At 39.4% G+C, this 24682-nt stretch overlaps 1 protein-coding gene across 8 annotated transcripts in view; it reads left to right on the forward strand.

Moving 5' to 3' along the window:
* Positions 1 to 24682, forward strand: part of PAM (peptidylglycine alpha-amidating monooxygenase) — a 122647-nt gene that overhangs the window by 84632 nt on the left and 13333 nt on the right. For 5 of the 8 annotated variants that reach the window (XM_033164213.1, XM_033164214.1, XM_033164215.1 and 2 more), the window contains 7 exons: positions 4887 to 5204; positions 9349 to 9478; positions 14618 to 14734; positions 17055 to 17127; positions 17498 to 17708; positions 18789 to 18989; positions 22521 to 22639. In XM_033164213.1, coding sequence (XP_033020104.1) covers positions 4887 to 5204; positions 9349 to 9478; positions 14618 to 14734; positions 17055 to 17127; positions 17498 to 17708; positions 18789 to 18989; positions 22521 to 22639 — 1169 coding nt within the window. The remainder of the gene's footprint in view (positions 1 to 4886; positions 5205 to 9348; positions 9479 to 14617; positions 14735 to 17054; positions 17128 to 17497; positions 17709 to 18788; positions 18990 to 22520; positions 22640 to 24682) is intronic. The other 3 variants (XM_033164219.1, XM_033164221.1, XM_033164220.1) reach the window with 1 other exon arrangement.

The following is a 24682-nucleotide window of genomic DNA, read 5'->3' on the forward strand; positions in this document are numbered from 1 at the left end:
TGGGTTAACTAGTGAGATATGTAATGATTTAACATGGTGGTTCAGAAGCATTTTTTAAGCACTGAAACACTTACTCTGTTTTGCCGATTGTAACTTGTCTTGTAAAAACATCCTCCAAACAGAAGCTGCAGCACAGCTTTGTTTAATAACAAATCTCTACCTGGTGTATATGTGTGCGCGCGTGTGTGTGTGTATATATATCTCTAACATGTTTCTATGGAAACAGGTTCTTTAGCTTTTGTTGGTCAAGAAAGAAATCAAACCTCTTTAAGAATGAGTGGGAGTTTCTGTAATTTTAACAGGTTCATTTAAATTCTCATACACCATTTTTTTCTTCCTGACTTTAATTGCGGTAGTTCCAGCTAATACAAGTTTTAATTGCTGAAAGAATTAAAACCAATTCTAGGACTGGTTCTGGGTGATTAATCATTAAGGTGTCCTTTTAAAGTTATTAATGTCTCTGTGTACCAATACATTTTCCTAAATTATGTGTGAAGTGCTGGATAATGGATTGCTTTTAAATTTTGTATTGACAATGAATCTCCTTAGTTTCCAGCTTTTATAATTTCTTCCTCCCTCCTTATTGTCCAGTTGGGCTACATTCTTGTATTCATTCTCCTTCAAAAATTGTGTGAGGTAGGTCACTGCTGTTCTTCTCCATGATGGGGGACTGAAATGAATAATTGTTTATAGTCATAAAAGCTGTGTTGTGACTAAGCCTGGGAGTCGGATTGAGGTCTAAACTGTTTTGTGCCATGTGGAGCTTGAAAAATGTATTTGTATTAAACAATATAGCTACTTACATATAACTGAAATGCTGGTTCTGGAAGACAAATGGCCTTGGGCACAATGGTGATGTGAAGTTGTATTCTTTATGAAAACTGAGAAAACATATCTGGACTTAGTTGGATTAAGTGGGAATTGTAGCATTAGTTTGGGGCCTATGGGTTTCTGAAAGCTTGTGTAACCAACTTATTCTGAAAGAAATACTTAAGAAACTGTTATCTTATTGGTATATTAAACACCCCATTTTCCTCCTCACTGTACAGCTTTGGTCTGATTTTTGCATTACTGAAGTAAAGTTGTCTGCATTTAGTGTACAAGCCTTTGATCTGCTATTTTATCACCCAGGAATCTACTTCATCATCCCTGGATGAGATATTCTATCTTTTTAGTGTAAGAGGAGTGGGTTGTATATGTAGTTCTCGATGAGAAGTTGAGATTGCCACAGCACCAGAGTGCCTAAGTCTTCAAGCAATGCAGAATCAGCTGTTTTAAAGTGCCCATACCAAAAAAAAAACAACAACACAGTGTGATATCTAAACAAATGAAATATTTTCCTCTTGAGATATTTCTGTTCTGCCATTTGGACGAGTTCAGTGACAGAACTGAGAAAATATAGCAATAATACCAGAAAGGTGTCAAAGAATATAAATAAATGAGAGGGTTGTTTAATTCATCACATTTGGTATTATTTATCATTTAAATTTATAATTGGTCACAATACTTCTTTAGGCAGCAAATAATAACACTAAAAAAAACCTCTCTGTGAGAAAGTTACAGATAAAAGCAGTTGGCAAACCCACTTCAGTAGCAACATTAAATACCATTAAAAGTTAGGGGGTGCGGGAGAGGCATGTTTCGTCATTTCCTAAAAATCTGAAATGCAGGAATTTTTTGCCCAACATGGGGCTCAAACTGATGACTCATGTTCTACTGACTGAGTTTGGATGTTTGGCCAGGTACTCAAGTAGAAGATATAGACACATCACCTCTGAAGGGTGTTTAGGCATACAGGAATTGGATTAATCCCTTGCATGAGGAAAGGTATATGTCATAACTGATTTTAAAATGCAGCTGGGACAATGGCGACAGTGGTTGTGCTGTGGTTTTTGTAACAGTAGAAAGCATCTGATAAGAGTTGGCCATAAATACAGTAGTGTGTGGTTGAAGGAAAGCAACATTAAGGATGTTTTATCAAGCATGTTAGTGGGGATGCCTTAACACATTATGTTCAGCTCCAATTTGCTTTGTTCATTTCACCAAAATTGGCCCTATTAACTCTGATAATTATTTTCTGACAGGGGATTTCACTGGGGACATTCCCCTTCCAAAGGCTGAAATTGGAAATTTAGCTGGAACCGTTGAGCCAGGACTGTTTATAAACATGACAGGCTCTCTTAGGGTCATTTTGAAAAGACTTAATTTCCCCCCTTGCTGAGTTCTTAAAATTGCATTTTCTGTGAGAGTCCTGAAGCCTTAGCTTGCCATTTACGTTTATTATTGCTTTAATGTGAAACTTTTAAGAAGATTTTATGACATGGTTCCATAAATGTATTTTTTAAAGAAGTCTAAATAATTGAAATCCTTAACCTTTTAATTCATTATCCTCTCAGTCTAATGGAAATACTTGTGAGCCAGCATATTTGCGGAAGTTAATGGTTGTGTCACCAAGGCGGGGATATTTATTTACGGACTGTTCACAGCCACCAATCCAAAACAGAAAGAAAAAAGCATAAAGTGATAAAGGACTAAGCCCTTTCCTCCAGTGCAGAGGTTGAATAGATCATTTGAAGTATTTACATTCCTCCTGCTAACTGAAGAGCTCAAGGTGATTTGGGTTATCTTTAATATACAACAGAACAGAAGAGTTGTTAGGAACAGGCACAGATGTGTACAAGTCCCCGCTCCCAGCACTGGATATTCCAGCAGCTGCTGCTGAAGCACTGAGCCACAGCAGATCTTCAAGGAAGCAATTGCTTCCTCACCCAGGATGCTTCTTCTGATTTCTCTTGTCGTTTCTGGCTCATGGTGGCTGACACAAGAGGCACTGGAGGAAGCAAATGCAAGTCTCCCTTAGTTCTTAAATCAGCCTTTCCCAACTTGATGACTTCCTCTTTGTTTTGGACTACAATTCTCATCAGCCCCAGCCAGCATAGCCAGTGGTCAAGAATGATGGGAGTTGTGGTCCAACACAGCTGAAGGGCACCAGATTGGGAAGGTTGCTTTAGGTGTTCAAGCTGCCACTTGTCTTCTGAGTCTCTGCTCTACAGGGACTCTAGTCTAAGAATAAATTATCTGGTCTGGAAATGGCTGCCAGAGGAGCCAGGTGTCAGTCCCTTGCAGGGCAGGGCTCCCTCCCTCAGGCTGCCACTGTGGTTGTGGCTTGCAGTTTTGGCTCTTGGTGGCAAGATGCAAATTAGAATAAGATGTAGCACAACTGAACACATGTCCAGCTGCCGACAATTGCTGGCTCTTAACAAAATTGTTGAGTAGAACAATATGTCCCTGATGGCTTGCGCTGACGCTGCCCGCACATAAAACCTGCAGACGACGAAGAGCTTGTTGCTGCTGCTTTGTAAGCAAGTGCGTTTACATCAGCAACAAATTGGATCTCGTTCAAATCTACCCAGCTAGTTTTAAGTGATGTGTAATGAGTGAATGAATACCTCCTTTTCCTCCTTTCTTTTGAATTTTCTTCTTTCAGGCTTCTACTAGACCTTGCTTTCTTATTTTATTTACCGTATTTTCCGGCGTATAAGACGACTGGGTGTATAAGACGACCTCCAACTTTTCCAGTTAAAATATAGAGTTTGAGATATACTCGACCGCAGATTCTCCACCCGGCGTATAAGACGACCCCCGACTTTTGAGAAGATTTTCCTGGATTAAAAAGTATTCTTATACGCCAGAATATACAGTATATGTCATATACTATAGTGTGCTTCAACAGTTGTAATCTGCAATGCTATGATAACAGTAATCTTCAGATTGCAAGTAGAAGAGTGTGCGGTGCACATCTGGAGTGCTCAAGTGAAGTATTCTACTGTATCTTCTTTAGTTACGATTCTATGCAAATGGGATAAAAGGGCCTAGATCTAGCAAACCTTGCACTTGCGCCACAAGCTATTCTTTCCTGAATTCTGGATGCACATTCTGAATATGTTTGACATGCTTATCATTTCTGAAATGGTTGAATTAACAAAGTTGTTGATCATCTGACTTTTTTTAAATTAAAAAGCACTTTTGATATTCATATTCAACACACAGGAAACAGACTCAAGTGAAACCAGGCAACATGGGAAATGGGGGTAGGGATCCTTCCTGCCAGTCTTCATATAAGCATGATGCAATTTCTAGCACAGGCAATCTATCTAACAACACTGGTTGGGAGAAAAGGATATTGGCTAGGTATGGAACTTTAAATAACACAGATAATGTATAAACCAGAATGTTAGGAATCTGATATAACTAAAGATATAAAAAAGATATGTCAGTTTGATAGTCTGTCAAACATTTCTGTGGGAGAATTTACCAATCTGTAATTTTTCCTCCCATTTCCTGGCTAATGCAGCTCCAAAAAGCATACCGTAGGGGAAAACACAACCACAATTGCAACTGGTTCACTTCCAGATTGTATTAACATTCTGTAGCATCTAGTGAAAAATTGAATACATTTCCTTTCAAACTGGTTTCACTTCTGAATTTCTGCTTCCTGTAAATGGAAGGCTATTAGTAGCAAATTTCAGAGGAGGTAAGTACACCAGTGTTCCAATGCTAAATAATGCTAAAATAATCCTTCCTAAAGTTATACCCCCCCCCCCATGGACAACCTTCCAGAGGCAAGGGGCCTCATTTGCCTGGGTTCTGAAATGCCTTGTCAAAAAAGGCATTGTTGTGTAAATTTAAGGACTGCAACAGCCTGTGATTTATGTCAAGAGTTCCTGAGCAGCCAGAAGATTTGAACCAAGTTGGCTTTTAGGAATAACTTCCTATTTCTTCTCTTTGTCAAGCTCACAACAAAATCTTGCAGTCTGTCTGCCTCCTCTGCCTCTGCCTCTTTCTCTTATCTGTTTTTTTTTCTCTTTCTCTTTTTCTCTGTGCAGGTGATTTCTATTCACTCATTTCCAAGCTGCTAGGAGAAAGGGAAGATGTTGTTCATGTGCACAAGTATAACCCTACAGAAAAGGCAGAATCAGATCTTGTAGCAGAGATTGCTAATGTAGTCCAGAAGAAGGATCTTGGTTGGCCTGATGCCAGAGAGTTTTCCAATAAAGATGAAAGGGCCAATGCCATTCTTGTCAGAGACAGAATCCACAAATTCCACAGATTAGAATCCACCCTGAGGCCACCAGAGAGCAGGCACCTTGCTTTGCAGCCACCTAAACCTGGCAGTGGGAACTGGGAAAAAGAACGTACAGGAGGTGGGTTAGGGTTGTGTTTTTTTTTAAAAAAAATGTTACCATATCCAATACTATAAACTACTCTCTACATTAGCAACATTGGAAGAGAACATCAAATGATTTTTTTTTAAATGAAGTTGTACATCACGTTCCTCTCTTACATCAGATGTTCCGATGAAAAATTCATTTTGTTCAACATAAGAGTCAGTAATCACTGAAGCAATTTTCACATTGTCCTTCCCATTTGTGGCAAAGGTTTATTCAGTTTTGTTTCATGTGTATGTTAGTTGTCTGCTGTACAGTTTAGTGCTATGTATTTTGTGACAGATTTATTTGATACATCATTGTATTTCATACTTTATTTATAAAAGAAAAGACTAATTTAGTATCAGAAGTTTTATTTTTGGTATATAAACAGAAAACTTGAGCTGGAATTATTTGTTACATTTTTCTAAACTGAGTAATCCAACCTGAACATGGTAAATTCAATTATTTGACTTTGTTTTTCTTACTGTGCAGCTGGCTTTATTACACACACTCCTGTGAGGGTAGTTATGCCCTCTGTATTTTTCGGCTTGAATGCCTTGTTGACTAGTAACAATATTTTATGTGCATTTATATTATATTTTCATTGTGCTTCTCTCTTTCTAAATATGAAACATTATAGTTACTTCTTAAGTAACTTTCTAGAAACATAAAACTGGTATAGGCAATGATGGCATGGAAATAACTACTCATGCGGTAGTTGTATGAGTCATGGAACATCAGTGGAAGGAATTTAATGACACTGCAGCTCTTCTTTCCTAATAACAAGATTTGTTCTGATTCTTTCCCTTCCCCCCAATGGGAGGACAAAGAGCTGCAATTTATGCAAATACCTTTATCCAAGGATATGCTGTTTGTGTAAGTTTTTCAGCCAGCGAACCAGAATATGGTTTTCCAATTCATTCATCATGCCAAACTATGGCTTAAACTTTTTAAACCATGGTTTGGCATAATGTCTTGAGTTGAGCCAATATCTGTGTTGTCTTTTTTAGTTTGAGATAATTTCAGCCAAGATTCACGGTACAGGACAGTGACACTTGTCAAATGTATTGTTCCTTGCAGCTTTACATGATTCTCAATCTTCCTGGTTCTGATTTTCTGTTTGAAACATTAGTGTAGAATGCTTCATGTTAACCTGGTGTTAATGTATGCTGTTTTAAATGACCACCACTGGTACACTGTGGAAGTTTAATAAGGTATCTGTGAAATTGCTTGCCTGTTTTTGCTGCTGTTGACAGAGGAGAAAAGAGGGGCAGTGCTTTTGACTGCAAATTTTTACATGCTTATCTGAGAATAAGTCCCATTGAACTCAGTGGGGCTGACCTCTGGGTTAATAGGCATAGGACTGTGCAGACAATTCTTATTTACTATGGGCTGTTTTCTCTGTTCTACTAACAAGCAGCCAACAAAATACTTGATAAATATAATTTGAAACTGAGCTTAACTGAATTTAAGCCACGGTGCGTATGTTCCACTTCCACTATCAGAGGCAGTATGCCTCTGAATACCAGTTGCTTGGATTCGCAGTTGGGCAGAGTGCTATTGTGCCCATGTCCTGCTTGCAAGCTCCCCACAGGTATCTGCTGACCACTGAGAGAACAGGATACTAGACTAGATGGGCCATTGTCCTGATCCAGAAGGCTGTTCTTGTGGGAAAAGTGGTTTTCAGATTTAATTATGCTGGTGAATGCTAGTGGAGTGAACAAAATACTGGCTTTTCTGTCGTATTATTGAAGAATGCTGATTACAGTAAGATATCTCCTCTGTGTGTTTGGAGAGGGGAATATTTCGTTGGAAGCTATAAAAGCAATATTGGTGCTAGGACTATTAGAGTAATTCCATAATAGATTTTGCTTTTGGTTTAGAATGTTTTTTCCTTGCTTATGATTGTCATAAATCTACCTATCTATTATTTATACCTTTTGCTGTACAAATCCACAGGGCTGAGCAGTAAAGGGTTTATCAAGTAATACAGGACTATAGTTGTGGGGGGGGGGGGGAGGACAACGAACCCTAAGAGTGATATAGTACTTAGAAGCTTTATGCAAATTTATATGAAATTATCACAATTCAAATCAGCTTAATTGTCTGGGTTGACAGACTAGATTCTTTATTAGCCATTATCACCCCACAAATATAGTGTGAATGATTTTTCTTGAAAGGTATATATGACAAATGGTGTTAATACTATAAATTTGCTGAGGTCTCTTGTGTGTGTGTTTTTCTCCACCTCTGAGAGAGAAGGTGGCCAGACTAGATACTCAACAGTAAATAATTACAAGGAAGAATTATGCTACATTTTCTTACTTGGAAATAACCCATTCAAATAAGTGGGACTTACTTCCAAGTAAACATTCATAGATCAGATGTTTGGTGTTTGGTCCTTACAATAATCCTACAATTTATTGGAACTGTATGTCCCAAGAGTAACAGCTTCAGCAAGTCAGTACCGTATTTTTTGCTCCATAAGACGCACTTTTTTCCTCCTGAAAAGTAAGGGGGAATGTCTGTGCGTCTTATGGAGCGAATGGTGGTCCCTGGAGCTGAATTGCCCAGGGGCCAAAAGAGGATCATGCTTTTTATTTTACAAAGAGAAAAGGGAGTGTTGAAAGGACCCCGTGTTCAGCAGCTGATCAGCAAGAGATCGGGAGAGAGATGAGTGTCCCGGCTCCCTTTCAGCCCCGCCCTCCTTTGTTGAATGTGCTGCAGAGGGAGGTTGTTTGTTTTCCCAGGACATGTGACTGGCTGATTAGATTATCTGTCTGGATAATCTAATCAGCCTTTCCTTAAGATTTTTCAGAAATGTGAGTTAAACCTCATAAAAATGGGGCTTTTCCTCTTTGCTTTTCCCCCTTTGCAAAAAAAGCTGCAAAACCTTTAGCTGATCCTCAAAAACAAACAAACCAGGGCTTTCCCCTTTGCAAAAAAAAGCTGCAAAACTTTTAGCTGATCCTCAAAAAACAAACAAACACAAAAAGGGCTTTTAGAGGAGGAAAACCAGAAAAATATTTTTTTTTCCTTGTTTCCTCCTCTAAAAATGAGGTGCGCCCTATGGTCCGGTGCGTTCTATGGAGCGAAAAATACGGTAATTTAATATCTCTTACAGTATCCTAAAATATCCTGTGTTAGGCAAATCCTAAAGTTGCTTGGAGTTTCATTAAGTAAATAAAAAAAGTGACGATGACTACTACTACTACTAATAATAATAATAATTGTGCATAAATAGAACTTGGCCACTGCACTCACTTCTGACTACATGCTTGGAGTTGGCTTGTAGGTTACATAATATTACATGTACGCAAATATACATTTTATAGTGTGTTTTATAGGTGCTGTATGCAGATTAAAGACAAAACAGACTCTTACAATCTAAAATAGATTATACAAAAGGGAAAGGGTATGAAGGGGGGAGAGAAAAGCAGAAAACTCAAGCACTAATTATTAAAATTGCAAAGTTCTTATAATGCCCTATATGGATTGAATTCAGGGGCAGGAGTAGCCAAATGACTGCTGATCATTCAGCCAAGCTCATGAAATAGCCTCTCTTGGTCCACCTCTCACTCTGCTTCAGCCAGGAGTATTATAAATGACAAATTTGAAGGCTGGAAATACTGGTATTCATAGCATAAACCACAACACAGGAGCTTCTAAAGGGAGAAAGTGTTTCATGGTTCTAGATGCTGCTGCTGATCATAAGTATCTTTTTCTCTAAGGCTTCTTTTTCGTACAGCCATACCTTGGATCCCAAACGCCTTGGTACTCAGACGTTTTGGCTTCCAAATGGCACAAACCTGGAAGTAACTTTTCCGGTTTGTGAACGTTCTTTGGAACCCGAACGTCCAACGCGGCTTCCGAGGCTTCCGATTGGCTGCAGGAGCTTCCTGCAACCAACCAGAAGCCGCACTTTGATTTCTGAACATTTTGGAAGTTGAACGGACTTCTGGAACGGATTCCGTTCGACTTCCAAGGTATGACTGTATTGTTATATGAACACATTGTAACTATTATATTGCATGCAAATATGTTGGTTGAAGCTTGTTTGATTCTTTCTTTAGCCATTGAATTGTTTACTTACCTAATATTTGTATATCAACGTGTAAACCTTATTCTCCTTTTTCAGATTTAAACATAGAAGAAGTAGTTGATTGGCCTGGAATAAACCTCAAACTTGGGCAGGTTTCTGGGCTGGCCTTGGATTCTAACAGTAACCTGGTCATCTTCCACAGGGGTGATCATGTATGGGATGCAAAGTAAGCAAGCATTCGTAAGCCAAAAAGTATATGTTCTTCAGCGCCTCTGTATGTGTCTCTTACCTCCACACTCTGTACTGGCTTCCTCTGTGAGGCAAGCAAGATAGCAGTTTTTCCATATAGGCTGGATGATAATGTCTTGCACGTGGGACACGGATGGCACTGTGGTCTAAACCTCTTGGGCTTGCCGATCGGAAGGTCGGCAGTTCAAATCCCTGCAACAGGATGAGCTCCCATTGCTCTGTCCTAGCTACTGGCAACCTAGCAGATTGAAAGCACGCTAGTGCAAGTAGATAAATAGGTATCGCTGAGGTGGGAAGGTAAACAGTGTTTCCGTGCGCTCTGGTTTCCGTCACAGTGTTCCGTTGCGCCAGAAGCGGTTTAGTCATGCTGACCACATGACCCACAAAGCTGTCTGGACAAACGCCGGCTCCTGAAAGTGAGATGAGCGCCACAACACCATAGTCACCTTTGACTGGACTTAATTGTCCAGGGGTCCTTTACCTTTACCTAGTGTTTTGTATTTCCTGTTACAGGTAGGTAGCCGTGTTGGTCTGCCATAGTAACAACAAAATAAAAAATTGAAAAAAATCCTTCCAGTAACACCTTGGAGACCAACTAAGTTTGTTCTTGGTATGAGCTTTCGTGTGCATGCACACTTCTTCAGATACACTGAAGAATCTGACGTGTATCTGAAGAAGTGTGCATGCACACGAAAGCTCATACCAAGAACAAACTTAGTTGGTCTCTAAGGTGCTACTGGAAGGATTTTTTTTTTTTAAAAAAATTGTATTTCCTGGTTGATTTTAAATTGTATATCAGTAAACTAATTCCAAACTAAGCCTGATCATTCCTTACGGCGTTAAGATAATGAAGAACCATACAAAAGTTGCTCCAGGAACCTGTGTGTTTGGTATAAGGGTGATTTGTCTCAGGGTTACAAGCCTGCCCTAGCGTCTCAAAGAATGGAGGAGTGGCCATTTATTCTAGATCCTCTATCCTAGAATCCTAGGGGGTGGTATTCAACTAAGTTTTACTCAGAGCAGAACCATTGAAATGAATGGACCTAGCTTAGTCACGTTCATTCATTTCAGCGGATCTAAGTGATATTTAGTTGAATACCACTCTACTAGTGTAACCTGATATTGGTAGCAACTGGATGGGATTTATTTAGCCTGCAATCTCCCATCTTGGAGCCGACCTCCTGGCTACAATATCCCATCTAATTTCTGTATTTTTTGCTTTATATTTTTCCTCATCCCTTTACCTTCTTCATGTACCATCTTGCCTGATGAAGAGTTCTGAAAGTTGAAAGTTTGCCACAATTTTTATTTGCTTGCTTATAAAACATTTATGCTGCTTAATGTAATAAAACTCTAAACAGTTTACACAGAAAACAATAAAAAGCAACATCGATATAAGTTCATGTAAAATGACAAAAAGTAGCATTCCTAAAAACTAAGGCGAAAACTATCACAGATAAAACTGAGCAGTGTACAAAACAATTTAAAACGGATAGAATTAAAATGAATTACTTGAGGGAATACAATTTGTGGAAATTTGGTTGGTCCTAATAATTCACAGCTCAGCTGTGAATTTTGGAGTGCCCCCCCTTATTAACCAATATGGTTACCTTTGCTTTATTTGATATTGGTGTAAGTTACTGAAGAAAATTTGAATAAGGCATCTGCATACAAGTACATATTACTAATAACAGGGGAAGCTTTTAGAATTGGGAAAATGTTAATTATTTAAAGGAGTGGATTTTACCAAATATTTCCTTTTATTCTGTGATAATAGGCCTCTGTTATCAAACTTGCCTAAATATATGCACATAACCATAAAATTCATGCAAAGTTATTAATTGGGTGTAATGTTCTTTACCAATCATAAATATGCTCAATTATCAGCCTTAGGAACTCTCTTCATTCTTCCTGGTTGATTGCTTCCCCATCATACAACAAGGAAAGAGGCAAACAAATTATCAGGGCTTCAGGCACTGCACAGAATGCTAGCAATGTATTAATAATACATGCACAATAAAAGCCACATATCCCTACAAGCAAATGCAGCAGACTGCTTGGGAACTTTAGGCAGTTTAATATTGTGCTGTAGAACACTTAAGTGCGAGATCTAGAGATGTGTGTCTGTTTCCTGTACTCCCCAGCTTTCCCAAATTTGCAGAGAACTTGAGGTTTGGCAGAAGGGGTGCTTAAATCACCATCTTTGAGTGTGTCCGATTTTATTTTTTTTGGATGGTCTCTGCTTGGGTGGTGAAGAAGCAGATTCAAGGGAGTTATGCCAAATAACTCTGGCAGGTGTTCAGATGTCTCAAGTCTGCTTTTAGTCTGGAAATTACCTTTGCATTTATGTTATCTATCTTGAAAACCATCTGGAAGCTTTGTTCTTGCAAGTTTAAGTGTAAGATTTGGCTTTCCCCTTATTGAATACAGTGTCTCTTGAACTCCTCTATGGTTCATTTTGCACATGATGTTAAGCCAAAACATGGCCAAGTGTGAGCTCACGTGTGTGGGTTCTCGGAGCAAAAATCACAACCACTTGCTGCCCTTCCTGGAGCTAAGCCATGGTTTGGCTTAGCATTAAACTGTGAGTCTAGGTTTGGACATATCTCACCCCAAACAAACCACAAGCCGTCAGTCATCCTTTTCTTTCCTCACCTACCCCATTCCAGAGATGTATCAGCTCTTCAAAATATATGCTAATATTATTAATCAGTTCACACCCTGAATTAGATCTAGGAGTCTTGAGATTGGTTCCTGTCTTTGCCATGGACTCATCATCCTTATTCCCAGGCCTCATTCCTTATAAAGGAATAGTAAAAATGGCCTGACTCCTATGGGAGAGAGAGAAAGAGGAATTGCAAAACCTTCAAAATAAGTAGTAGCTTGATTGTGTGTAAAAGCTGCCATAGGTCAGTTCTTAAGGACCTTATGGGTTTATATGAACATGATAGTCATCAAAGAAGATGAGTTTATTATCATTTAATTGCCACTGTTACTGCTTGCTCCTGCCTACTACTTCATTTCTTCATGGAAAACAGCTATATTTTTAAGAGCCTACCATGCTAGGGAAATATTATATCAGCAGATCATAAGCAATGAATATTGCAACACTTTATAATTGCTTTAAATCTGCATTGTTTGATAGCCGTAATCCTGAAAACTGCTTTTAAATAACAGGAGTAGTTCCTAAAGCATATTATCCAAGAGACCTTCTTAAGATGCATCTGCTACTGTTGCTCACCCTTGTGATCATTCCCAATGTCCATTGTTGGTGGCCTGACCATGAAATCACAAGACTCCACAGGGGTCAGCAAATGTTTTTCAGCAGGGGTCAGTCCACTGTCCTTCAGACCTTGTGGGGGGCCGGAATATATATAAAATGAACGAATTCCTATGCCCCACAAATAACCCAGAGATGCATTTTAAATAAAAGCACACATTCCACTCATGTAAAAACACCAGGCAGGCCCCACAAAATACCCAGAGATGCATTTTAAATAAAACAGCACATTCTACTCATGTAAAAACACGCTGATTCCCAGACTGTCCGCGGGCCGGATTTAGAAGGCGATTGGGCCGGATTAAGTTTGCCTACCCATGCGAGTCCAAAACAATCACTTGTTGTTTAACTGTGCTTCTGTGCAGTATTAATAAATGGTAACTGTTCTAGAAAGCCTGAGGTTACAAAAAAACCCAGATAAAAGGTATTTGCAACAATATTCACTAAGTGCATGATGGATATTTTTAATTAAAATTGCTGCAGATTTCATGTGCAAATAATTTTAATAAAGAAATCAATGTACTAATCAATGAAGTACAAACAGTTGAGTGGCCTGCCACTTTTCTTAATTGAAAGCTATAGCATAAATATTTTATGCAGGGCTTATTCTTTTTGTTGTTGCAATGTACAGGGTTAATAATTTGGTTTGCAGACTCATCTAAAGTCATAAAGCAAGCCTCCTGTTTTTTAAAAAATCAATCCCTATAAGCACTTAGAAGCCAGTTAAATAAATAAACGTGCAGAAAAAATATATAGCTCCCAGATTTTGGATGAGAATTGAATTACAATTTTACATGTAATTAGATTAAATGCTATTTACTTTCATGGGCATAGTCAGTTAACACTGTTTCAATCAATGCTAAGCACTTATGCTGGAATGCTTATAAAGGTTTCTTGCACTGATGGAGAAGTATAGCTAATAATTTCTCATTGGGATAACAGTATGAATGCCTTATACTTATGTAAATGGCTCACAATGAGCCTACTGTGAATTTCAAAATTATAGATACTTTAATTCTCAGTGTAAAATAGACCGGGGGGGGGGGGGACAGAGAGAAAACTCAAGCTCATTTTGTTGTGTCAACTGTCTGTATAAAATAATCAAGTACAGCAGCAGTAGCAGACCACTCTCCCTTCCCTTGCATTTTTTTCCTCCTTCCAACATATACACCTGATTACAGTGGTGGCATCTGCAGTGGTTTGCTTGTTTATTTTAAAGCCAGATATATGTAAGCAGCAATACTTAGAGAGATCACTGATAACATTTTTAGAGAGATCACTGAGAGTGGGGATATTCTCTCAAGTGCTCAGGAAACATTATATTTCCTCAAATTTGGTCTTAGGGAAAACTGGAGCATATAGGAACACTTCTTGTTTCATGAGCACCTTAGATCTGCAGCCTGCTCTGGAGCCACCCAGAACTCACTATTAACCAAACTTACAACATCTTTCCTGTTCCTGCTTGCTATGTTAATTGTGCACTTGAGGCTGCAGCAGTGAACTCATATGAGCATACCTCCTGGAAATGAAATGCACAGTCCAGAAGAAGAGGCTGTGTGCAGTAAGATTCTAAGTACTGTTGCTTCTCTGTTTAGGAAAGGAGGAGAAGGCGAGAAAACCTCTTTTAATGTGCTACACCCTGGGAGAATTGCTGTTTCTTTGTTTTTAGATAGCAAGCTATATTATGAAGACACACATATGGTATGGCAACGTGTGTGTGGCTGTGTGAGTGGAGAACCCACATTTGTGCCACACCTGTTATTGGCATCCACCCAAAGATTCTGAAACATCTGATTGATTACCTTGTATATTGATCAGTTTTTCTTTTCTGTGTAGTTCATTTGACAGTGGATACATTTATCAACAAAAAGGACTTGGGCCCATTAAAGAGAGCACTATTCTTGTACTAGATCCCAATAGTTCAGCAGTTCTTCATTCCACGGGAAGAAATCTGTAAGTCTTTCTTACTTTTTAAATTCTTATGTTTGCCTTCCTTGTGCTGAATAAGTTCCTCACTTCATTGCATTATATCTATATCTATCCATATCTATATATCTATATCTACTGTTTTCAAACATTACAAACTTTTCCGGTGTCTGGAAATAATTTATGCCTCTTCCTATCTGCTCACTGTTTAATGACCCAAATGAACCCAATTCAGATAGAAAGCAAATATTCTGTCCTCAAGAGGCAGAAAGACCAAAAGGGTGTTTTGTGCTTTCCTATTAGAATGGTAGGATAAGTGGGAGAAAATGGTACCTGCCCCAAGCTGGAAAGTAAGATACTAAACACCTACTAGCTGGTTTGGCTATAAAGTGTTTGTATGGAGAGTTCTGCTTTTATCATGAAATGAAGTGTGGGATTGAAAGCCTCCCAACATTCTGTTGCTTGAAGACCTTTTTTCCATTGCTTTACTTGTGGTAACATAAAAGCAGTAGAACTTGGGGCTCTCATCAACTCCACCCCATCTCACGGTCTCATTTAGAGATGAAAGTTGATGCTGTGCCCACTTTGTAGCCAGACTAGTGAGTGCATATTTAATAGACACTTGATCCAAGTTATCCTTCCTTGGGAAAATGCAGATACATCTAACTAAGGTTGGTGTCTCCATGATCACTCAAAACTAGCCTTAACTGCATTTTTAGCCATTTTGGCATTACAGCAAAAATAGTATTATATTTTCAGTGGAATAACTGTGGACATGTAGGTGGCATTTACCTTCTGGAGCTGGATAGTGTTGGTGTTTGCCACTTTTGTTTAATCTTTCTAAGTGTGTGCTTGCATGTGTGGATTTTGTGTGCTTCTCATCTGCAGAAAAACATTTTTGAAAAGTCTGAGAATTGCTGCCTGCTGAGCAACTAATATGAAATGTACTTGGATAGGAATAATTTGTTGGGATGAGGAGCTTGAGATGTATCACTAACTTCCTCCTCTGTGTGTCAAAAAGGGTCTCAGAATATCAGATCCTCAAACCTCAGCGTTAAAATCCAACAACACTACTTAATTATTATTATTTTTACTATTTATAAACAAGCATATTATAATAAAGATGGAATTATTGGTATGCAATAGAATGACAAAACTGAGCTTCCATCCTACATAGTGCAAACATGGAGATTTTCCTGTCTCCCTCCCCACTCTTCCCAAAGAAGCCTTTTTGAAGAGTTAACAGTACAGAATACATACAGTGGGAAATGACTCCAAATCTAGCAAAACAACCTTGAGAAAAGGCTACCCTTCACTGGCAGCACACTCCATTTTCTGTTCAGTTCTGAGGAGAAGCAGGAAAGTCGAGGTCAGCAGCTGTCCCAACAATGCCCCCGACCCTTCATGAGCCACACAAAATGTGCTACCATTCTGTATGTTGTCTAAGTATATATGTAGTATCAATTTTCTGCAAAGTTTGGGTAATATGCCTGTTAATATTAATATGCTGTTTACCTTAACTATGAAACTATGATGCTATGTGAAACTGCTTTTCCATACTAACATTTCAACCTTGATTGTATTTGAGACCCACGTCTTTCCTCCCAGCCAAGTAACATATAAAATGACCACTAAACCTGAAATAATGCCCAGGCGAGATTATATCACTCATCACAAATTACACGGCACATTTAATCCAGTAGGTGCCCAAGGCGCCCACGCAGCCATGTTCCTCACTGTTGTTAGAATGGCTGTGAATGTACTGAAGTGTTGTATTTTCCTGAGTGCTCTACTTACGTTTTACTGTTAAAAAATTTGATACCCCCAAACAACAGTGCTACCATGTGGGAAGATGCACGGTATGGAGTACAAATACAAAACCAGCACACACAAAAATCTTCTTTAAAGGACCTATTATTTCCTTTAAGGACAAAACAATGGCTTTTAAAAATTTGGACCAGGAAACATTGGACAGGGGGATCGAAAGCCGTCTTTCTCTTCCCATGCTCATGCTGAGTGTTCTTCACTCTTCAACAGGAGAAGAGAACAAACTTTAGGGTGTGTACACACAAACAACAACATGGAGTATTTCAAAACTGGCCACTGGGTGAAGGTTAGGATGAAAGTCAATAGTAGCACCAAATTAAACCATTTACCGGTACTCAGGAATGACAGGATAATGCAGCCCCAAAAATAACAGGGGTTCAGAGTTCCAGTAAAAATTTTGATAAGAAGATTTGCTTTATATAGACATCAGTCCAGGTGTTTGTATGGTGACTAAACAGAACAAATTATCCTACCTTGTTTCCCTGTTGCTTAATGTAGTTTTTATTTATTTTGTTTTCAGGTTTTATTTACCGCATGGCTTGAGCATAGATCATAATGGTAACTATTGGGTGACAGATGTAGCTCTTCATCAGGTATGCGCAACTAGCTTCCAGAAGTACCGTACTAACTGTGTGACTCTGAATTTAGCTAGCTTCTCTTGTTAACAACTTGACAGCATGATTCTTCTCAGACTTGGAGGGATATTTGCCAAATGTTCAACTGCTTCATTTAGCACAACAGCCGTGGATTGACATGCAGAAACGCTACTGAATTAACGTTGTTACATGTCTGATGATGGATTTATTTATTGGGTTCATGAATATTAATGTATACGCAACTGTTGTCTGGAGAAAGACATTTTCTAGAGGACAGGCCTACGATGTAATCTGCAGTGGGTTGTGCAGGTCTACCTATAATATATGATTAAATGACCTGGAACTTTTTGCCCTTTTATATTGCTAGGTATTCAAACTGGCATCGAATGGTGCGGAATCTCCTCTGTTGTCTTTTGGGAGGGCTTTGCAACCTGGGAGTGACAAAAACCACTTCTGCCAACCCACGGACGTGGCAGTAGATCCAGTTACTGGCAATATTTACGTATCCGATGGCTACTGCAATAGTCGTATTGTCAAGTTCTCTCCAAATGGAATGTTTGTCATGCAGTGGGGAGAAGGTACTGAGTAGGAAGCTGTTTATTCAATTAGTATACCCACTCTTTCCCTAAATAGCTTATGGTGCCACACAAATGATACAGTCTAGAGGTTTGGGTACACCTTAAGTCTCTATGAAAACAATTATACTTAAGTGCCTATGGATGTGCCTAATGTTACCGTGTACAGTGGTTGTAAGCAGGAGCCAACACGATCACTCTATGATAAATTGCAGTTTAATAACAAATAGAAAACATATAACCAGCCTCAGAGCTGAAGCGCTTGCTCCCATGACTGCTGGTTACAGCTAATGATGACTCATCTACTCAGCAGCGTCCTTTCCCTTCCATTTAACACCTGATGAAGGGCCCACCCTCTGACGTCATTTACATAACTTTAACTTCCCCCTCTGTTGTAATCCACCCTTCCGGCGTTCCTGCAGACTGGGGGGTGGAGCATCACTCTCTGAAGAACTACATTCTTCTATCTCTCGGAGTTGCACTTCCCCTCCTTCTCTTTCCTCCGCAACTCCTCCATCATTCCCCCCCCCCCCCCCCGCGCAGGTCCAGACTGACACCCACATCAGACAGCTGGGAATCTTCACTGATGTGCTCCATCCTAACAGTGACACCTTGATTCTCGAAATTAATCTGTTCTGGGAGTCCGTTCAACTCCCAGAACCAAGACGCAGCTTCCAGTTGGCTGCAGGAGCTTCCTGCACTCAATTGGAAGTTGCGTTGGACGTTTGGCTTCCAAAAAACGTTTGCAAACCGGAACTCTCACTTCCGGGTTTGTGGCGTTCGGGAGCCGATTTGTTTGGGAGCCAAGACGCTCGACTACCAAGGTACCACTGTACATCTATTTAGCTTCTTGTGGAGAAATTTCGAAGTCCTCCTCTTACCAGGTTTTGTTGCATGAAATTCAGTTATTAACACCCGGCATTGTGAATAGGATGCTTAATGCTTTCAGTGCACAGTTTGAAATCTAATATGTTTGGACCATAAACCATTTCAGTGTACAGTTTCTTGTTAGCTTAAAATATCAGGATTTCTCATTGTAAGTAGTGAGCTGTTGGACTTGAACTGGATGTTTTCTCCTTTCAGAGAGTTCTGTTGGACAAACTAAACCTGGCCAGTTCAGCATCCCCCACAGCTTAACACTGGTGTCTGATTTTGGTCAACTTTGTGTAGCAGACAGAGAAAATGGTCGAATCCAGTGTTTTAAGCCAGAAACAGGAGAATTTATTAAAGAAATCAGGCACCCACTGTTTGGAAGAGAAGTATTTGCAGTTTCATATGCCCCAGGTAATAACTTGAAAAACAACAACACTTAATGTCATGTATGAGAGACCTGCTTTTTCCCCTTAAGAGATAGTAAAAGTAGTATTCTTAACATAGCTTATTATTAAAATAATAAATGTACCTAATTTGAAGGATTGAAAGTTCCACCAACTTTTTTTAAGCCTCTGTGGCAATCTTTTTGTGGTCCCAGGCTGCAATTTGAAAGCAGCAGTTATCTAACTTGATCATGGTTTTATTAAAAATTGGAGCTAGGGTAGGAAACTTGAGCCTTCTCAAGTTTAATTACTGTTCTCAGGTTTAATTACAGAAATGTCTTAGCCTACTTGTACAATAGAAATCCACTTGCTCACCACGAGTTCCAGTTTATTCCCCCTCCTTCCAGTACATATCTACCCTAGAGAAGATTTTGGGGGTGTGCAAGAAATTTTAAAATTATATTGTTTTAAGATCTGTTTTCCACCCTGGGCTCCTTTGGGAGGAAGAGCGGGATATTTTAAATTGAACAGTGGTGCTGGTGGTCATGGTAATGGTTGTATATGCCCACTCATGCTATGTTTGATTTCACCGTTTTCATATGAGATTTTTAAACCTCTTCTCTGTCTCACTATCACCAACAGTAATAGCTGTCAATATCTAAATGTTAAAGGCAGAAATAAATGTACCTCCTCTGAGACAAACGTTTTTAAAATACATACTACCTTCTTCATCGGCGGCTGCAGATTCTAAAAGCTAATACGCTATTTCAAGTGTCATTAGAGAGAACACAAAAATATTTCTACACCAGTAGAGGAAGAAATTAGAAATTTTAACGTGAGAACAAAAATGCTGGGTATTAAACCTCTTAATTAAAATATGAAGCATAAAGGAAGAGAAAACTAAAAGGGCAAATATTACAATACAAAAGTAGAATATTGTCTAGATAATATTCGGTACTGAAAAGTTTGCAACAGTTTGATGAGCAGTGTAAACATAATTGTAGTATTTGAGGAGAGAAACAGAAATATACTCCGAAAACTGTTTTTTAGAATCATATTTCAGCTTTGTAAATATGTGCTGATGTGGTAATTCTGCTGCATCTTGTTCAGCCATATTGCATTGCTAAATTTCCCCGAAAGGAGAAACCTGCTAGCAAACCACTCACTGTGGGAAGCGGGTACCCCAAAATTTATTCGCAGAAGAAGCTCAGTGTGACTTGGAAATGTTATGATTTGTACTCTTGACACCCTTCTCTACTTCAAAACGCATCTATAGGGCAAATAACTGCTTTGAGATGTGTTTTGGATCAGACCTACTGTGTGGGTACAAAGAATTAGATCCTGTTCCCCCAGAGTATCGCCCCTCCTCTAAAAGGGTCTCCCTTCCCACAGCTGCTGTTGGTACTAGGAAAGGATGCTGGGAATTCCATGGCAGGTGTAGTTAGTCTCTGTAGTTTGTAAGAGAGCAAAGCACTCCTTTCCTGGAGCCAGTTCTCAGCCCAGAAGACTGTAATTACAAGGCTGTCATTGCGTACAAAAACAGAATAGAGTCTGCCTAAATATGTCAGTAGTGGCAATGTTTTCTCTTTAGGGAGAACTTTTTCAATTGAGGAAAGTATCTGTTGGAGAGACAAGTAGAAATCTAGTAATTAAAAGATAGCTGTAAAAGGTGTGAAAGGGCTAGGAACAAGAGTCACAGCTCAATCACTTCTGGTACATTACACAAAGTACATTACAGACAGGTGGGTCCATATAAGTCCTTGTTCACAAATCATGTGTAACTAAACCATAGTCTAAAATTGTTGTTCTTGTTGCTTTAATCAACTTACTTGTTGCACACTACAAAAAGGTTGAAAGCCAAAACAGTATGTAAAACAATACATTTCAGTAAAACCATTCCAATAACAAATTCAACAGAAAAACAGCAAAAACATCAGCAGCAGGAAAATATCATCAAATGCCTAGAAGAATATATGGTTTACAATAGCTTATTGTGCCATACGAACCAAGCGATAGAAAACTAATACGAGAACATTAGCAAGTGAACTTCTTGGTTATTGGTTATACACTAGAGAGAAATGATAACTACTGAATGTCTGGAAGAATCTTTAAAAAATCTTTAAATATATGCCCATAGTTTTTTCTGAACTGATCTTTAAAAAAATGGCCTATCAATCATTTTACTGGAAAAATGCACTGTGATCATTCTGGTCATCTTAATGTTCAGTGATGTGTCTAATTATTATGGCTCAAACTCAGGTCATGTCTGCATAGGTTCTCTGGTTCCCCGCTTGGAGCAGGAGAAATGATTTATTGTGCTCCTGCTTTTAGTGCTGAAAACTTTTCAAGACTGGCTGCTGTGAACCAAATACCATAACTATACTAGATATGGATTATGGCTTGGATCCTCAGTAGCGTAGAATTGGGCAAGAGAACTTTTCCATCCACTTACAGTGTGGTGTAGTGGTTAAGAGTGGTTGACTCGTAATCTGGGGAACTGGGTTCATGTCTCCACTCCTCCACATGCAGCTGCTGGGTGACCTTGGGCTATTCACACTTCTCTGAAGTCTCTCAGCCCCACTCACCTCACAGAGTGTTTGTTGTGGGGGAGGAAGGTAAAGGAGAATGTTAGCCGCTTTGAGACTCCTTTGGGTGGTGCAAAGCGGGTTATCCAAACTTTTCTTCTTCTTACATAAGGTCCCTCTGACTTTTTTGTGTGTCCCCCCCCTCTCAGCAGTTCTCTGCACCCCATCGTTCACACTTATTGTGTGTTCCCCAACCTCATACAGTCGTACCTCAGAAGTCAAACGGAATCCATTCCAGAAGTCCATTCAACTTCCAAAACATTCGGAAACCAAGGCACGGATTCCGATTGGCTGCAGGAAGCTCTTGCAGCCAATCAGAAGCCATGGAAGCTACTTTGGACCCTTGTGTTCCAAAGAACGTTTGCAAACTGGAACACTCACTTCCAGGTTTGCGGCGTTTGGGAGCCAAAACGTTTGACTCACAATGCATTTGGGATTCAAGGTACAACTGTATATAGAGTATTGAAGGGAGTACAGAGGGCTGGAGAGGGAAGGAGGAAGCAGGAAAGTTGCGTTGCGGAAATTCTCTTCTCATGCTATTTATGACCCGTAGCAAAGTGACTGACAGGTGGGGTATATATTTGAATAATGATCAATGAAAATATTCCAAGAGTCAGCTTAAAAGACAAGAGAGTCTGGAGTGCTAACTTCATTTGATTTCTCATGCATTTATTTTTCATTATGTTTCCCTTTTTCCAATTGATTCTAATTCAGAGGACTGCCAGTTGCTTCCTAGCAGTCATGGCTGAAAAGTTGCATCTGCTGTTTTGGGGAAGGTCTTGAGTCCATCCTCACTATTAGAATGACTATTTCCAAAGTCTACATGAGCTTCTGCATGCTTGCAATAAACCACAAACTGGCTCTTTGAGTCAGCCTTTTCCTAACCTGCATTGTTGTGCTTAAGACTGGGTTGTAATAAAAAGGAAGACTATAAGCCCCACTCAGATCACGGGAGAACAAATGTGTCTTTGTAGGTGGTTTGCTGTTTGCAGTTAATGGAAAGCCGTACCCTGGAGACACGGTGCCTGTGCAAGCATTTGTGATGAACTTTTCAACTGGAGAAATCATTGACACTTTCATTCCACTTAGAAAGGTAACACGTCGTGAAGCATCACTTGGTTTTATTAAAAATGCATGAACGCTCATTTCTTTTTCTTCCCCTTCCACATCTTATGCACATTTCAAACTTCAGCATGATTTTATTTTATTTTCAAATTACCTAGCAGGTGAAACTAAATTATTCTTCCTAGTTAAATTTTGGATGTTGTATTGTAAGGCTGTAGTTAATGATCTGTCTCCTAAAAAAGGGAGTTTAGGATCCTGATGCCTGGATCAGAGAAGCACCTATCAGCTTATTCACTGGTCATTGACAGTGAGTTCAAGGACATCACAGCCTGGTTTGGAAGTGATGCTAAGCTATACTTATTGTGCCACAGGAACAAGCCTCAGACTTGCACACTCTTCCTTCCTCCTCCTCCTGTGGTGCAGCTACTTGCTGGCTTTGACTCTGAAATAAGATGTGCATATGGGTGAATTAAATACTAAATACCTTGCTGCGAGTGTTGCCTCTCACCTAAGCTTGAGGCAAGCCCCCTTTTCGTAAAGCTCTGCATGAACTTTCATGCAATTTATCATGCATTGCCTTACTAATTAAAAGAGGAGAAGGAGGGGGGTTTTCTAAAGGGCAAGAAGGATGAGGATGAGGACAAAAGCTTATTGGTGACCACAGGAGAGAGCGGGAGCCAGTCACTGCCATGTCTGGTTGGCTTGCATTTCGAATATGCAGAGGAAATGTAAATTTGGATTGAATTTACTTGCAGTCTTCATGATCACCAGCAATATGTTTAATCTATGTGGATCTTGCTTCCTCAGAAAATAGTAGTAGCCAACAATAAAACAGCACTGGGGTAGTGGGGGTGGGGTGGGGAAGCATGCTAGAATTTATCCTTTTCCCTTAATCATTATGTTGTAAATGATCAGTTTAACCTAAGCCATTAGTTACATAAGATGCTTCCTGAAATATGCAGAACTGGATTTGGTCACAGCTGGGATACTCGGCTAATTACAAAATTACACCGAAAGGGCTTCAATTCTAAGTGAGCAATAAAACGAACAAGCCCCAATTGCAAAGCAAGTTGAGAGCATTCTTGGTTGCTGAGTAAGAAGGCTGGTCCTTTTCAGATTTTCTTAGTGATCTCTGTTGCTTTGGAATTTGAAATTTCCATGAAATGAATCTGAAAGAGTGAATTTAAGCTGCCTGCTGACAAAGGGCCTACATTAATAGGAACCAGTGTCTGTTGAGGGATCAATAAGCTTCTGTGGTCAGAGAGATGTGAAGGGTTTCTAAAAGGGAGGGAGCTTTAAAGTAAGAGAAGAGAGAGAGAGAGAAGCCATCTGTGTGAGAGTTTCCCTCCTGGGTCCCAGTTCTGCTTTGCAAGGCTAGCAGAGCATTCATGAAAGTATTTGGAAACTTGAGTTTTACATCATGCTGCTGGATCTTGTTTTGTGTTTGAGTTGATCTTATCACTGTGTTGTTGGTGGTTTTTAGCTTTTTAAATATTGTGTAATGTCACCTCGAGGGGAAAGCAGTATAAAAACGGATTAATAAGAAGAATAGGTGAATTCTGGTTGAAATTGGTTCTCAACTAGCCCTCCACTAAAGAAGTAAATCTGCAAAATAGCACCGTGAACCAAGTTGAGATAATTCCCCCCTCCTTTATTCTCCACAAGGGAAGCTAGCTTTAAATTGTGCCACACATAGTTTCTAACTCAGAAGTTACTTGGCACACAACGGCTTACTGCTTCATATGAAAAGTCCTTTTATTTAATTAGGCTAGAGTCAAAAATAGACAGGGTTGGAATATGATTTGTTAAGCCACATAAAGGAAAGAGATTTCGCTAGACTGGGGCCAAGTCACTGCATTATTATTTGTTTTCCCTTTCCCATTTTTTTCCACTTCTAAGTTGTCTGAAACTGCCACCATGCATGTAATGTCACCATGCCACTGGGTTAAAATTAATTAGTACTCTGGAATAGCTGTCTAATTTGAAAACTTAAACCCAGTGTCAGATTGGCTTTGAATAAATTCCCTCCCAACCTCCAACCCCCGCAGCATTTTAATTTCTGGTTATCTAG

This window comes from Lacerta agilis, chromosome 11, assembly GCF_009819535.1.
Source record: "Lacerta agilis isolate rLacAgi1 chromosome 11, rLacAgi1.pri, whole genome shotgun sequence".
Taxonomy (NCBI): Eukaryota; Metazoa; Chordata; class Lepidosauria; order Squamata; family Lacertidae; genus Lacerta; species Lacerta agilis.